General features: G+C 31.1%; 1 protein-coding gene across 2 annotated transcripts in view; it reads right to left on the reverse strand.

Moving 5' to 3' along the window:
• Window positions 1-15989, reverse strand: part of ATRNL1 (attractin like 1) — a 1027996-nt gene that overhangs the window by 725237 nt on the left and 286770 nt on the right. For both annotated transcript variants that reach the window (XM_037804686.1, XM_037804687.1), the window contains 4 exons: window positions 14057-14141; window positions 12340-12548; window positions 11228-11346; window positions 7449-7581 (listed from right to left, as the gene is read on the reverse strand). In XM_037804686.1, coding sequence (XP_037660614.1) covers window positions 7449-7581; window positions 11228-11346; window positions 12340-12548; window positions 14057-14141 — 546 coding nt within the window. The remainder of the gene's footprint in view (window positions 1-7448; window positions 7582-11227; window positions 11347-12339; window positions 12549-14056; window positions 14142-15989) is intronic.

The raw sequence follows: 15989 nt of genomic DNA on the forward strand, positions 1-15989 counted from the left end.
CTTGAGGGACTGGGTAAAATGTGGAAATATTAAACTTCCCCACCTGGAGAATTCCTGATATTCTTGCAAGCTTTGGGGAATAACAGTTCAGAATACCCTCAGTCTTGGGGCTTGCCCTTATGAAGCTTGTTACTGCAAAGGAGAGGGTAAGCCTATTTATAATTATGCCTAAGAGTCACCCCAGAGAACCTCTTTTGTATCTCAGATGTGGGCCTCTCTCTCTCTAAACTAACTCTGCAGGTAAATTCACTACCCACCATCCCTCCCCACCCCACAACATGTGACATGACTCCCAGGGATGAGCCTGGACCCAGTATTGTAAGACTGAGAAAGACTTCTGGGCCAAAAGGGGAAAGAGAAATGAAACAAAATAAAGTTTCAGTGGCTGACAGATTTCAAATGGAGTCAAGAGGTCATTCTGGAGGTTATTCCCACACATTATATAGATATTCCTTTTTAGTTTTTAGCGTATTAGAATAGCCAGAAGGAAATACCTGAAACTGTTGAACTGCAACCCAGTATCCTTGATTCTTCAAGAAGATCGTATAACTACATAGCCTACATGGTGTGACCATGTGATTGTGAAAACCTTATGGCTCACACCCCATTTATCCAGTATATGAACAGATGAGTAGAAAAATGGGGACAAAAAGCAAATGAATAATAGTGGGGGATGATGGGGTATGAGATGTTTTGGGTGTTCTTTTTTACTTTATTTTTATTCTTATTTTTATTTTTTTGGAGTAATGAAAATGTTCAAAAATTGATTCTGGTGATGAATGCACAACTATATGATTATACTGTGATCAATTGATTATATACTTTGGATGACTGTATGGTATGTGAATATATATCAATAAAATTGCATTTAAAAAAAAGAACTAATGGATGTCAGACAAACAATGAATGAATAACATGAGAATCTCAATAAAGAGATAGAAATTTTAAAAAGGAGCCCAACAGAACTACCAGTGTGAAAGACCGCAATAACTGAAATGAAAAATTCCCAGGAGGAATTCAACAGCCGAATGGGCTGGCAGAAGAAAGAATAAGAAAACTCAAAAAAAGAAAATTACAATGAGTCTGGTAGAGGAGCAGAAAGAAACAAAAATTATAAAAAGGGGAAATAACCTAAGAGACCTCTGGGACACCATCAAGCATACCAGTATGTGCATTATGGGAATCTCAAATGAATTAAAAAGCATGACCCAACAATATGCTGTTTATAGGAGACTCACCTTAAGTTCAGAAGGTGAAGAAAGAGAAAAAGAGACAGAAGGAATATCAAAAATAATAATGAAAGGAAACTTCCCAAACTTAGCAAAAGATGGGCATATGTACATCCAAGAAGCCCAAACATCAAACAGAATGAAGTTGAAGAAAAGCACACAGTCTCTTACTGATCAAACTGCTGAATGCAAAGGACAAGTAAGGAGCTCTCAAAGCTGCAAGAGAACAACGTGTTATGTAAAAGAGAGTACCAACTATATTGTGTCAATTTTTCATTGGAAACCAAGGTGTCAAGAAGGCAGTGGCTTCAAATACTTAAAGTGCTGAAAGAAAACAATTTCCAGACAAGAATTTTTTTATCTGGCCTTAGTTTCTTCAAACATGAGGAAGAAAGTAAGACGTTCCTAGACAAACAAAAGCTGAGGGACTTCAATGCCATTAGACCTGCCCTACAAGCAATGCTATGTGGGTACTTCAGATTGAAAGGAAAGGAAATTACACAGTGGTTCAAAGTGGAATAAAGAAATAACTACCTCCAGTAAGGCAACCATTTGGGTAATTACAAATGCCAGTATTATTGCATTGTACTTTTTGGTATGTAACCGCACTTCTTACTCCCTACAGGTGCTAAAATGTGAATGCATAAAATGTAATAATAAATCTATGGTTTTGGATATACGATGCACAAAGATATAATTTGTAACAGGTAGCAAAAAATGGGAGAGAGAGGGGTATAGGAATAGTATATGGGTATGCTATTAAGTCAATTTGACATCAGAATAATTATGATTGTACATCTAAGATGATAAACTTTAACCACATGGAAACCACAAGGAAAATATATGAAAAATATAACCAGACAGAAATGAGAAGGCACTCAAATGGTATAATACAAAAAAAAAATCAAATAAATATGAAAGTACACATTAGCATAAGAATTGAGGGACAAAAAAGGTATAACTCTTAAAAAAGACAAAGTAGCAAAATGGCAGAAGGAAGTCTTGCATTATTAGTAGAGACTTTAAATGTAAATGGATTAAACTCTCCAGTCAAAAAAAAAAGAGATCAGGAAAATAGATTAAAAAGCATGACCCAACAATATGCTGTTTATAGGAGACCCACCTTAAATTCAAAGATAAGTAGGATGAATGTGAAAGGGTGGAAATTGTAAGTATATATGCACCTAACAGAAGAGTCTCAAAATATATGAAGCAAATACTGACAGATTTGAAGGCAGAAATAGATGGTTCTACATAATAGTAATACACCACTTTCAATAATGGACAGAACATCTAGACAGAAGATCAGTAAGGAAATACAAGACTTGAACAATACTCTGAACCAACTAGACCTACCAGACATTTGAAGAACACTTCATTCAACAACAGAATATACTCAAGTACATGTGGATCATCCCCAGGATAGACTATATCTTAGATCACAAAACAAGTCTCAAAAATTCAAAAGTATTGAAATCATATAATGTATCTTCTCAGACAACAATGGAATGAAGCTAGAAATCAATAACAGAGAGATAAACAGAAAATTCACAAATATGTGGAAATTAAACAACATAATCCTAAACAACCAATGAGTTAAAAAGAAAATCAGAAGGGAAATTAGGAAATATCTTGAGGCAAATGAATTTGAAAATACAACTATACCAAAATTTATGGGATGCAGCAAAGTTAGTACTCAAGAGGGAAATTTACAGTTCTAAATGCTTACATTTAAAAAAGAAGAAAGATTTCAAATCAGAGACCTAACTTCAAACCTGAAAGAACAAGAAAATGAAGAGGAAACTAAAAACCCCAATAGAGGAGAAGCAAGGAAATAACATAAATAAAATAAAGATAAATGAAAAAAGAGAATAAAAACACAATAGAAAGAATCAACAAAACCAAAGCTTTGTTCTTTAAAAAGATCAATAAAATTGACAAAACATTAGCTAGATTGATGAAGAAAAAAAGAGAGATACATAAATAACTCAAATCAGAAATGAAATGGGGGACATTACTACCAAGGACTATAAGAAAATACTATGAACAATTGTACACCAACAAATTACATCAAGTATATGAAATGGACAAATTCCTAGAAATACTCAAACTACCTACACCGACTCAAGAAGAAACAGAAGATCTCAACAAGCCAAAAACTAGTAAAGACATTGAATCAGTAATCAAAAACCTCTCAACAAAGAAAAGCCCAGGACCAAATGACTGCACAGGGAATTTTACCAAACATTCCAGGAAGAACTGACACCAATCCTGGTCAAACTTTTCCAAAATATTGAAGAGGAGGAAACACTCCCCAACCCATTCTACAAGGCCAACAACACTGTCATACCTATGCCAGATGAAGAAACCACAAGAAATGAAAATAACAGGCCAATATCCCCTATCAATATAGATGCAAAAAAACTCAACAAAATATAGCAAAATGAATCCAAGAGCACATGAGAAGAATTACACCTGAAAAGAAGTGGTATTTAGCCAGGTGTGCAAGGGTGGTTCAACATAGGAAAATCAACTAATGTAATATACCACATTAACAAAATGAGGGGGAAAAAACACATTATCATCTCAATTGATGCAGAAAATCCAGCACATTTCTCGATAAAAACACTCAGAAAAGTAGGAATAGAAGGAAACTTCATCAACAAGATAAAGGGCATATATGAAAAACCAACAGCTAACATCATCCTCAATAGTGAAGGGCTGTAAGATTTCCCTCTAAGATAAGGAAAAGACAAAGATGTTCACATACACTACTATTATTCAATATTGTACTGGAAGTTCTAGCCAGAGCAATTAGGCAAGAAAAAGAAATAAAAGGCACCCAAATTGGAAAGGAATAAGTAAAACTTTCCCTATTTGCAGATATCATGATCCTATAAAGACAACATCCTCAAAAATCCTAAACAAAGCTAATAAATGATTTTAGCAAATTAGCAGAGTACAAGATCAACGTCCACAAACAGTAGTGTCTCTATATGCTAGTAATGTACAATGGAAGAAGAAATCAAGGAAAATATACATTGAAAATAGCAACTAAATAAATCAAATATCTAGGAATAAATCTAACCAAAGATGTAGAGGACACATACACAGAAAACTACAAAATATTGCTAAAAGAAATCAAAGATCTAAATAAATAGAAAGACCTTCCAAGTGCAAGCATTAGAAGACAAAATATTGTTAAGATGTCAGTTCTACTCAAAGCGATTTACAGATTCAATGTAATCCCAATCAAAATTTCAATGACCTTCTTTACAGAAATGGAAAAGCCAATCACCAAATTTATAGGAAGGTTAAGAGTCCCTGAATAGCCAAAGCCATCTTGAAAAAGAACGAATTCCCCATCTCACTCTTCCCCATCTTAAAATTTATTACAAAGCCACAGTATCAAAACAGCATGGTACTGACACAAGGTCAGATGTATAGACCACTGGAATCGAAGTAAGAACTCAGAAATGAACCTTTACAATTACCCCCAACAACAAAAAGACAAACAACCTAGTTAAAAAATGGGTGAAAGACTTGAATAGATATTTCTCCAAAGAGACACAAATGGCCAAAAAGCACATGAAAAGATGTTTGAAATCATTTGTCATTAGAAAATGCAAATAAAACCACAATAAGATACTGCTTGGCATCCACTAGAATGGCTACTATTTTTTTAAAAACGGAAAATAACAAATGTTGGAGAGGACATAGAAAAATAAGATCATTCATTCCTTGCTGGGGGGAATGTAAAATGGTGTGGCTGCTATGGAAAATAGTTTGGCAATTTCTCAGAAAGTAAAGAATTAGCATATGACCCAGCAATCCCACTTCTGGGTATATACCCTAAAGAACTGAAAGCAGGGACTCTACCAGATATTTGCACACCAATATTCATAGCAACATTACTCAAAATTGCCAAAAGATGGAAGCAACCCAAGTGCCCTTCAACCAATGAGTGGATAAACAAAATGTAGTATATACATGCAATGGAGTATTATTTGGCTACAAAAGTGAATGAAGTTCTGATACATGCAATAACATGAATGAAACTTGAAGTTATCATGTTGAGTGAAATAAGCCTGACACAAAAGGATAAATATTGTATGATCTCACTGATACAAAGTTATTAGAATAAGCAAACTCATAGATTCAAAATCTAGAATACAAGTTACATGGGGATGGGGTGGGGGGAGGGAAAAGGGAGTTAAGACTTAAAAGTATAGGATTTCTGTTTGGGGCCATGGGAAAGGTTTGGTAATGGATGGTGATGACGGTAGCACAACACTGTGAGTGTAATTAATAGAACTGAATCATATATTGGAATGAGGTTAAAAGGGGAAATTTGGGGTTGCACATATGTTACTAGAATAAATGTATATTTTTAAAAAGTCATGGATCTGCACAACACAAACGGTTCACTCTATGTTAAACCATGGACTATGTTAATGATACAATTATAAAAATTCTCTTCCATCAATTGTAACAAAAGTAACATACCAGTGCAAGGTGTTAATAATCGGGTGATATAAGGGAACTTTGTATTTTATGCATGATTTTTCTGTAAAACTACAACTTCTCTAATAAAAAAAGGAAAGTAGTTTTTTTTTAATTGAGTTTAATAAATTCAAATTACCAATATCATATGAGATCAATTTTTTTTAAATGCAATTCACCAATTTTTTGTGGAAAAGTGCCAACTGCTCTATACACTAGGCCCTCTAGAGTATTCACTTCCTTTAAACAAGCTAAATGGAGGTGAACTACATATACCCACTTAGGTGCTTAGTAAGTATGAACTCAAAACCAGGGAAATTAATATATAATTCAATATTTGTTTGTATCTCCAAAATAATAACCTTGTTAAGTAAAGCCCTTATACCAAAGCAATATCTGCACCCCTACCCTCCCCAGGCAATAAGTAGATGAGGGTTCCCAAAGTTAACTTCACTATCATTTTTTCCAAATTTCCCTGGCAACTCTTCTTATTGAACAGTCTCCCTTTAAATATGTAAATTCCTTCCGTCAAGTTTTATTTTGATCCAGGATTTACTTTATGTTTTCAAAGAGACTTTGTAAATATCACTGTTAACCTATATACTGATTTTATAGTTTAACTCTTAGAGATCAATAATGCTTTCAAGTTCTTAGTGTCTAAGACTTCTAAAATCCTCCCTACTGCATTAATATTCTGTAGTTTTCTCTAAGTGAACACATAGGTACAAATCACTATTTTAAAACTTTAAAGATAAGTATATATAAAAAACTTCCAAATCAGAATAAACATTCAAAAATCTGGTAGTTTAAAGGCAATCTAATTTTTATTTTATTACATGAACTTGTAGGAAGGCGTCTCCTTGGACATAAAGTCTATGTTGGAATTTTCTAATACCTTTTATTATTACATTGTTCTGAAATTTTTCTATGGAAGAAAAAAAACCATGGGATAGAGAATGAGCAGAAAACTGAACAGAGATAGAACACACATTTAATAGTTTTGACTCTGACATTTATAAGCCATGCAGCTTGACAAGTCACTTAACCAGTCCATTTCTCAGTTTACCTGCATAACAAGATGGAACTGAATAAATACCTATATTACTTCCTGACTTTCTGATTTCATATTTTATAGTCAGTGAAAGAGTACCCAAAGAAGATCTACTAAGAAGTGTGTTAACCATGAAAAATAAATTTGAATTACTCTTTTAAAATGAGCTTTGCTCTGGCTTGTAGAACTTAGATCCTCATAAAATAATATTTATTATAAATGTCACAATTTATAATTAAAAAGCAGTCAGAAAAAAATAGTTCTCTAAATTTAAAAAATAAAAGGCACTTAACAAATAGAGTAAAATGTTAACATTTGTTAAATCTGGATATTAGGTCTATAGGTGCTTATTATTTTCTGTTTCTAAGACATAATTTTAAAAATTAAAAAGGAATCTGATCAAGTTGATAATATAGTAAATACAAGAAACTGTAAACATCTTTAAAGAATTGGAAACAATGATGCAATTATAAAACTTTTCATTCCACAAACTTCTTGAAATTAAAAATCAAACAGAAACAATACTATTATTACTCCAATATTATAGTATGATATCTGGTATTGATTTTATTTTAGAAAATGAATGTTCTTACCAAACACTCTTTTCTCATACAGTAATTTTTTGCAAAATTTAAAACTAATTTACGAAATTTTGAAATCCTTACCTGGTAATGCCTGGCATTCCTGTTGTCGCTGATCCCACTGGCAATTCAGGTTTAGTGAACAGCTCTTACAGCTGGTAAGTTTGTTACAGATCTGTTCATTTCTCACATGACATTTAGTGTAGTTTTTGACAGACTAAAAAAATGAACGATAAAGCATGTTATTTTTTAAGATAAGCAATGACTCTAAATTTCAGTGCATATATAAATCATCTGGCATACTTTAAAATACTATTTCTAGCCCCAAATTGAGTTCTACTAAATCAGAATCCCTCTTATTAATTTCATTATTTAAGTAATACTTCTTTAATGAATAAGAATAAATCCTTATTGAAAAAAGTACAATTTAACACAATTTGAAACAGAAATTATCTAATGAAAACCCTATTGAAACTGAAAATGTTTCACAGTCATTTCCCTTAATGATCGCATGAAATAATTCTAGCCTTAATAAAATAATTCAAACCCCATGGGAATGAAACAGAAATGAAATGTAATAAAAGATAAAGAGATGCTATATCAAAATCCAATTCAATATAAGAAGATAAATTCTTTTCTCAATAACACAAACTAATTTTACACCCATGGGTAATAAATAATGGTTTTGGTTAATTGATCTTTATCCTGTTTATATTTGTTACATTTTCTTCACTGAGGCTGCAAAGAACTTGTGAAAGTTATTTTTTTTCAATCCTACTATACAACGTCATCATTTTCAAATAATTTCTGCATTGAGAGGTCAAAGCTTACAGGTAAAAAAAACAGGGAACGTCTGAACAGGTTCAGATACTTCATATAACATCAGTGTTTATGATAAAACCTACTTCATGAAAATCACATACCAAAATTTTTGACTCAACTCTTCCTGTGACTCTTCTTTATGACACAAAGTTAAAAGGTCTTAACAAAGACTTAATACTAGATATCTGCACCCTAAGCCCCATCCCAATCATTTTTTCTCCATAGATATAAATACTTACTTAAGGCGTTCTCATGTAAGGGAGCTAAAGAGTCATTTTCAGTCAGTTAGGCTAGAACTTACTTAAAATTAAGTTACAATTATTCCTATGTATAAAAACGACTGAAGCAATTTTATTCTCTTAGATATTTTAAAAGTCACCCACCAAATATTTATTTATAAACTACTATACATGTAGTTTATACCATTATACTATACTGTACTACAGTAAAAGGTATACTACATTATACAACTACTTTATTATATATTTTCTATATGAAATGCTTTGCTGTCAACTCCATTCCAAAGGTGTTGATTTCTTTAGAACAAGTTGCATTGAATATAAAGTAACAGATTAAAAGTATACCAACACCAAGTTTATCTTTATTCATCTTCAGAAATCATAAAAAATACAGTTTTATATCTCAAATTATTTTGTGACTCTTATTCAACCATCACTTCTTCATTAGGAACATAAAAAACTTTCTTACTGTTTTTTTCTGACTCATTTTTTGTTTTCATGTAGCATATAAACTTTAGTACATGTTATTATTAGCTGATAGTACTAAAAATTTACCAGGTAACTGAAAAGAATTAAATTTACTTGAGTAATCTGATAAATAAAATAGCCTTCAAAAATGTTAACAGAATGTTAGAGTAAGAGAAAAAATAAAAGCTTAATGAAGGTCTTTTTAAATAACAATGGTGAAGTCACCATCCAAATAATTCTACCGTTCTTCATTAAAACAATATAGCTGTTTATTGATACTGAACCAGTACAATAGATGAAATTATATTTCAATCACACAGAGGGCCAATTTAATCAACAATGGAAGAAAGCTGTTACTCTGGAACATGGCTGGCATTTTTTGGTCCAATGAACCATATGCACATTAGCATACAGATTACGAAGAGTAACCCTCACTCTACTAATCTTCACTCAAAAATAAGTACAATGAAAAACAGTGAGAAGCAGCAGGATATTTGAGCTATTAGAGGACAAAAGGTGCAATTTACAGTAAATATTGCTAAATAACGAGATAAGGTATCAATGCACAAAAGTTACACTAACATTCCATAGACCTTTCTGTATTCCTTAACTTACTTTAATCACTAAATCTATGATAAAACTGTCTAAAAGACACATTACATAAAATTCCATACAAGTGAGTACCATCTGCTCACTTACATTATTGTACCAAATGCTTTACGTGTTAACATATCATTATCAAAAGTAAAATATAAAGCAATAGGCCACTTTATAAAATGAATACTTGATAGTAATTTACATAGCACAGTTTCTGAGATTATAAATTAAATATGTATTTTCACCTGGTGTAAATGTCTAAATGCAAATTAACCCAGGGTTATCCAACAAAGCTTAAAATGAAATCGCTAGGAAATTTTACTAATAATATTCTCCATTTTAGTCCCTATGCCCATGCCTTATTTTGCTTAACTTCTATTTCCACATTACTCACCAAAATAACTCCTATCACATTAAAATTAATGCAAATCAAAAAGTAATTCAAATGTTCAAGCATAGTCATGTCATACTAATGTTCTAACAAATAAAATTCAAGTACATCTTGTTATTAAAGCAAATTTTATCATTGAAATGTATATACCATCAGAATATCTATGAAAGCAATTGGTTCAAACTTATGTGTCAATAGTTGCAAATTTTCCATTTCAAGTTTTGAATTTTGAATTTTATTTTAGAATAGAATCATAAAATGTAAATAATTTGAAATATTATTAGTTACTGGAGAAAAATATTAGATGATGCAATAAAAATTTTTTTCCTTAGTTTTCAAATTCCATTTTCTTTATCTTTTGCTTAATTATGATTGCTTGGTATTTTGAAACAGAAATGCATACTTTTATTGATTAACAAAAATGCAGTAAAAGAAAAATCAATGATTATATTTAGTTGTCATCTGGAAAATCTGAATGCACATTGTGAAGTTGTTTAAGCTCCATCCCAATAAGAGAATCTTTAATCCTATTAAATAATACCTCATAAAGGCTTTTCTTTCAATTTGTTAACATAATCTAGAAAACGTGAGTTGTTTTGATGTTTCTTACTTAAAAAGGTGAACTTTTTCTACTCTTAATCCATTTTCATCTATCATAATAAAAGTTTGGTAATTTTTTTCAATAGTCCTACTTACTGACATTTTTAGCTAGGCAATTCTTGGTGTAGAGGGCTGTTTTATGAATTGTACAATGTTTAGCAGCATCCATGGCCCCTATCTATTAGATGCCAGGAGCAGCCCCCAATTGTGATAAGCAAAATGTCTCTAGAGTTTGCCAAATATCCCCCAGGGCACAAAATTGCCTCCATTTGAGAATCACTGATTCAAGGACAGATAAAAGAGAAACTCCTACTCTCAATTCCTCAGGTTAAACTTAAAATCTGTGAATACTGGACTATACAAATATTAATGCATGACTGAAGAAGAATCCCAAAGAGATGATTTCAATACTTAATCTATAAAATCCTGTTTCCATCAGCACAGAAAACAACATTTACAGTCTTTTTTCATAAATAAATTTTCAAAGAATTTTCCCAGTCTCATCCAATGAAAAGAAGTGAAAATTACTGAAAACAAACAGAATCTACACTGACAAATTTGAGCAACAAGTTAGTCTTGTACCAAGCCTTGTACCAACATACCAAGAAGTGAATGGTTTCTTACATATTTTCTAAATGTTTTCACATTTATTTAAGTGCTATTTTGCACAGTGATATTTAAACGGTGAGTTAATAATTATAAAGCAGCAATGTTAATTACATCATCATTTACTCATAAACACTAACCATACTGCAGTTACTGTTCACTGAAATGCATTTCTTCTCATCACACCATTGGCACCCATTCGTATTGGCGGTGCAGCTGGCACAATCTGAATACCTATAACATCTGTCGTCAGAAGCAGCTGTAACACAAATGGGAGATAAAACACATCAGAAGGAAAAAAAAGTCACCTTTCGTAATTCACACATTTTTTATATCTATTTAAGAACCACTAAGCAATTTTTAAACAAAAAACAATAAAATATATTTATATAAAATATTTCTGCAATATGAACTCAACTTTGCGGTTTAATTGTGTTCACAGGGTTTTAGATAACTCATACCCCCATCTTAAATATTCAATCCAACAGGATCCTACAGCCATTTAAAATTTACACAGTTTGAAGGGGGAAATGAAGCAAATGTATTACCAAGCATCCAAAAGAAAATCATTAAAAATACTCATGTTTATAAATGCACTTTTCTTACAGATGTTCAGACATCTGAGTTACATAAATTAGTAAAATGCTTAAATACATTTGTTAATCGCAGTATCAAACATGTAGAACCCCCACCCCTTTAAAGAAAACTGAATACTCTACATCTAAATCAAAAATAAATAAATAAATACTCTATTCACTGGTAATTTTTTGTGTCTGATTTATTAATTCAACATTTTTATAAGGCTTATAAAAACAGAAAATTAATCATCAAATTCTAGAAATTGTTTTAACTTTATGGTCTAGTGTGGCAATAATTCAGGAAGAAAAAAAACTACCAAATGCAAGATAAATTACTTCAATTTATTTCTTGGAAGCACATAGTAATTCTTAGAAATCATGTATTTGAAAGCATTTTTTACTAACACAGCAAAATATTCATATATGTATTTTAAAGACTGTTATATAAAATTTTGATACATAAAAATATACAGACTTCAAAAAAGCAAATAAAATAGCTAATAAATATATTAACAATAATTGCTACAAAGTTCAAACATTAGAATTCCTAACTCAAGGATTATGAATGTTTAATTTCCAAAAGCTACTAAGATAATTCTCATAAGCCAAATACATCTTTTCAATTTCTAGCAAAGTAGAGTTTTGTTGCCAGACAAAGGAAGAAGAAACCTTACCTGTTTTAGAAGGGCACTGTACTCTAAGAATATTATTAGCTTTCCCGGATTCCCAAGATTCACAGTGATTTTTATTCCAAACACATTTTATTCCTGGACCAGCATTTTTACAGAGTTCTTGATCTCTGAAAGCCTTGCAATTTGGAGGCTTGTATACAAGGATATCATTAAGGAGTACACTAGAAAATCCCCCAAATATATACATGGACCTATTAAAAACAAAATAAGAATCTTAAAGAAAAAATATTAAGGGAATTCTCTGCCTAAATGTACTAGTTCTAAACTTAAATATAAATTTAAGTATATATTTGCATTATTTTTGAATACTTGTGTCAGCACAGTTCTTTGAAATAACATTTCTAACATATGATATGAAAACACCAGGTGAACTGTTGTAAAATTAATTGAAGATTTTAAATAAGTCTCAATATATTAAGAAAACACTGTCTTTATAATATTTGTATTTATTGCTACTGCAAGAAAGAAGAAGGAACGAGGATCAGGAAAATAACTCCTATTGTAATAAAGTGGTAGATAATTGTTTAGAAATGGATAATAGCTATGCATGGTTAATAACAAACACTTTAGAATTTTTATCTAGGATTATAATTTTTAATACAGATACAGAATTTAGAAATTAGAGAGTTATTCTTAAGGTGTTTAACTTTCATTTTTTAAAATAAAAAGACCAAGAGTAATATAATCAAAAGTATTTTCAAAAATTCAATTTGAAGTGAAGTCTAGACAATTACTGAATTTATTAATACTACCAGGGTCAAAGAAGTTTAACATGCCCTAAAAACATCATAATTTGTATATCTAGAAATATTATTAATTTAGAAACTGAGAAAGATCACGAAATATTTCAGGATTATCTTGTATTTTTTAAAAATGTAAAATAAAAATCAAACACAATATTCTAATAGAGAAGTTTATAGGTTTTATGTTTACTAAAAGACTCTGAATTTCATTTATTACCATTTTGAAAATGAACTGACTTCAGATACACAGTTTCATTGTGGTTAATTTCTAGCTGCTTTTAGTATCAAATCATTATGCGGTAAATCATATAATTAGGATAAGGTGGTAATAAAATGATGTTATAAAAATGCCATTAAGAATTACAAATATTAACCTAATAAGTGAGCTAGCATATTGTTTACTGTCACTTGAATTAAACTAACAAATCTTTCCTTCAGAATTATAAAAATCATATTAACTTAAGGAAGGTGGTTAAAGATAATCCATTCCAAATCCCCAATGGATATGAAGATATTAAAGATCTCAAATCACATGTTGAATTAATGACAAAACAAAATTAGAATCTAATTCTTCTCACTTTCCTTATTTCCTTGGTAGACATATGGGGCTAGTTTCTATCATTTCAGTTAGATCATTTTTAAGAAAGACTCATTCTTTATCTGGTCTCTGGAAAAAGGAAAGAAGGCAGAATGGTTTCAGAAAAGGTATCTGAAGTTTTATCTCAGCACCTTTCCTTTGACCACTTAGTACTCTCTTTTCCCTGTCCCTTAAATATATTTGAACAAAAAGAATGGAGAATATGGTTAACGAACCAAAAAGCATTCCACAGTAGAACAGGGATAAGTAAAATCCAATGACATTAATTTACAAAGCTGTTTTTTTTTTTTTAAATAATGGAATATGTGCAATACTATGGCTATTCTTGGCCTTAAAAATTGCAAATGTGCTTCTTTACCCATTAATGACGACTGCAGAGTGTCCAAATCTGTTGACGTCTCTATGAAGATTTGGTTTTGGTAATATTTTCCATTCATCACAGGCTAGGAAAAAGAAAAGCAAAACATAAAAACAAAAAATGAAGTGAAAGGATAAACCAAAGACAAAAACTGCAAAATAATAATTGGCTAAATTAAAGATGAAACACTTAAAATTAGGAAGCAAAAAACTGGGTTTTGTTAATTTCCATGATCTACAGTTTAACAACAAAAGTTGAATAGTATCCTTATTCAACTAGCAAAATTCCTTAAATAAACACTACTTTTTCTTAAAATTCCCACAACTAATTTTAACTATATGAGAATAAAAAGAATTGAAAGGACAAAATTAGGTAAGTTTTATGTTGGAAGATAATTTCAATACCATGTAATTTTTATTAAATAAACTAAGATTTATATAGTAAAATTCATGAATTTCAATATAGGGCAAACCAAATAGAAAGTTAAATCATTAAATCAAGTTTTACATGCACATATAAAAAAGTAAATGGAAACAGAATTATTAGAATAAAACATCTAAATCATTTTAAACCAGGATATTCTTTAGTTTGTATTCTCTCTCTCTTTAGTTCACAAAGTATATTTGCATATTAAATACTCTCAAAAGAGTGTACAAAGTTACAAAATCCTAACTTAACTTTACTTAACCCAGCATATTTCCAATGCTTTGCCCAAAGCAGTATTTTTCAAATTATACTATCAACATCCTCAAGAACCAATGCTCTGAAGATCATATTTTTGGAAATACTATTATAGAGACCTTACACATGAAAGTTAATAATCTGACAATTTTACATGCTAGAATTCATTTGAGAAATATGCAATATTTGTGTATAGCACTTCCAAAGTGCTGTTGTCTATATTAATTGAAATGGTCTTTATAAATATCCAGTGAAGTTTTTGAGCCGGGATTTCCTTTGTTAGAAATGAAGAATTAGACCTAGGAAAAGCTTAGTGACTTGTCTAAGGTCTATTTGAGTGCCATTGTTTTTCCTTAATTTATGTTTATGAATGTGTAATATTATGAAAGTGTGATGATAGGATTCTGAAAGATTATTTCTATTTGGGGGTGAGGGGGCATAGTCTGAAAAAGAAACAGATGGAAATGATAGGGGTAGCGAATGAGTTAAGGCAGAAGATTTCAACCCTTCCACGCAACCCCAACACCCACACACACATATAAACACACACATGCATACACAAACCTAAAATTAACATGGCTACTGATTTAGAAATTTTGGATTGATTAGAGTATTATGAAACCAGAAAATTAGGAAGCTGAATTAAACAGAAAAGAAAGTGAGTCATATAAAAGATTAGAAACTCATAGAAACCAGTTTCTTATATATTAAAAAAAAAAAAATCTCCAAAAGGAAGAACCTTCCAGTTCATTTCAGGATATCTAGAGTCCAGAAAAGAGAGTAACCCAACAACTTGAGCTTATCTAGGGCTAAACTATATGTAATTTGACCCAGCATCCCAAACAGTCCACATAAAAGGATGGAAGGAAAGCAGATTCTCAAGAACTGTAGAAAACACTCAGAACAACCATCTAAGAAATGAGTCAGGAAAAAGAGCTAACAGAATAAAGACCAGCATTAACTTGGGCTTTTTCTTTAAGATTTCTTAAAACTCTTTTGGGAGAAAGATGAAATTTTTCAGCACATAAAATAGTCTAACGAATAGCAGAGTAGCATTACAAGCACTTATATACCATTACTGAGCTTTATCAAAACCCAACGTTTTGCCATGTTTACTTTGGATGTTTTACAGAAATAAAACATGACAGATATGGGTGAAGGTCCATGTATACTCCCTCCTCAAATCCAATTTCTTTATTTCTGCCTTCCTAGAAGCAACCACTATGCTATATTAGATTATGCATGTTTCTAT

The sequence above is a fragment of the Choloepus didactylus genome, chromosome 15 (assembly GCF_015220235.1).
Source record: "Choloepus didactylus isolate mChoDid1 chromosome 15, mChoDid1.pri, whole genome shotgun sequence".
NCBI classification, from domain to species: domain Eukaryota; kingdom Metazoa; phylum Chordata; class Mammalia; order Pilosa; family Megalonychidae; genus Choloepus; species Choloepus didactylus.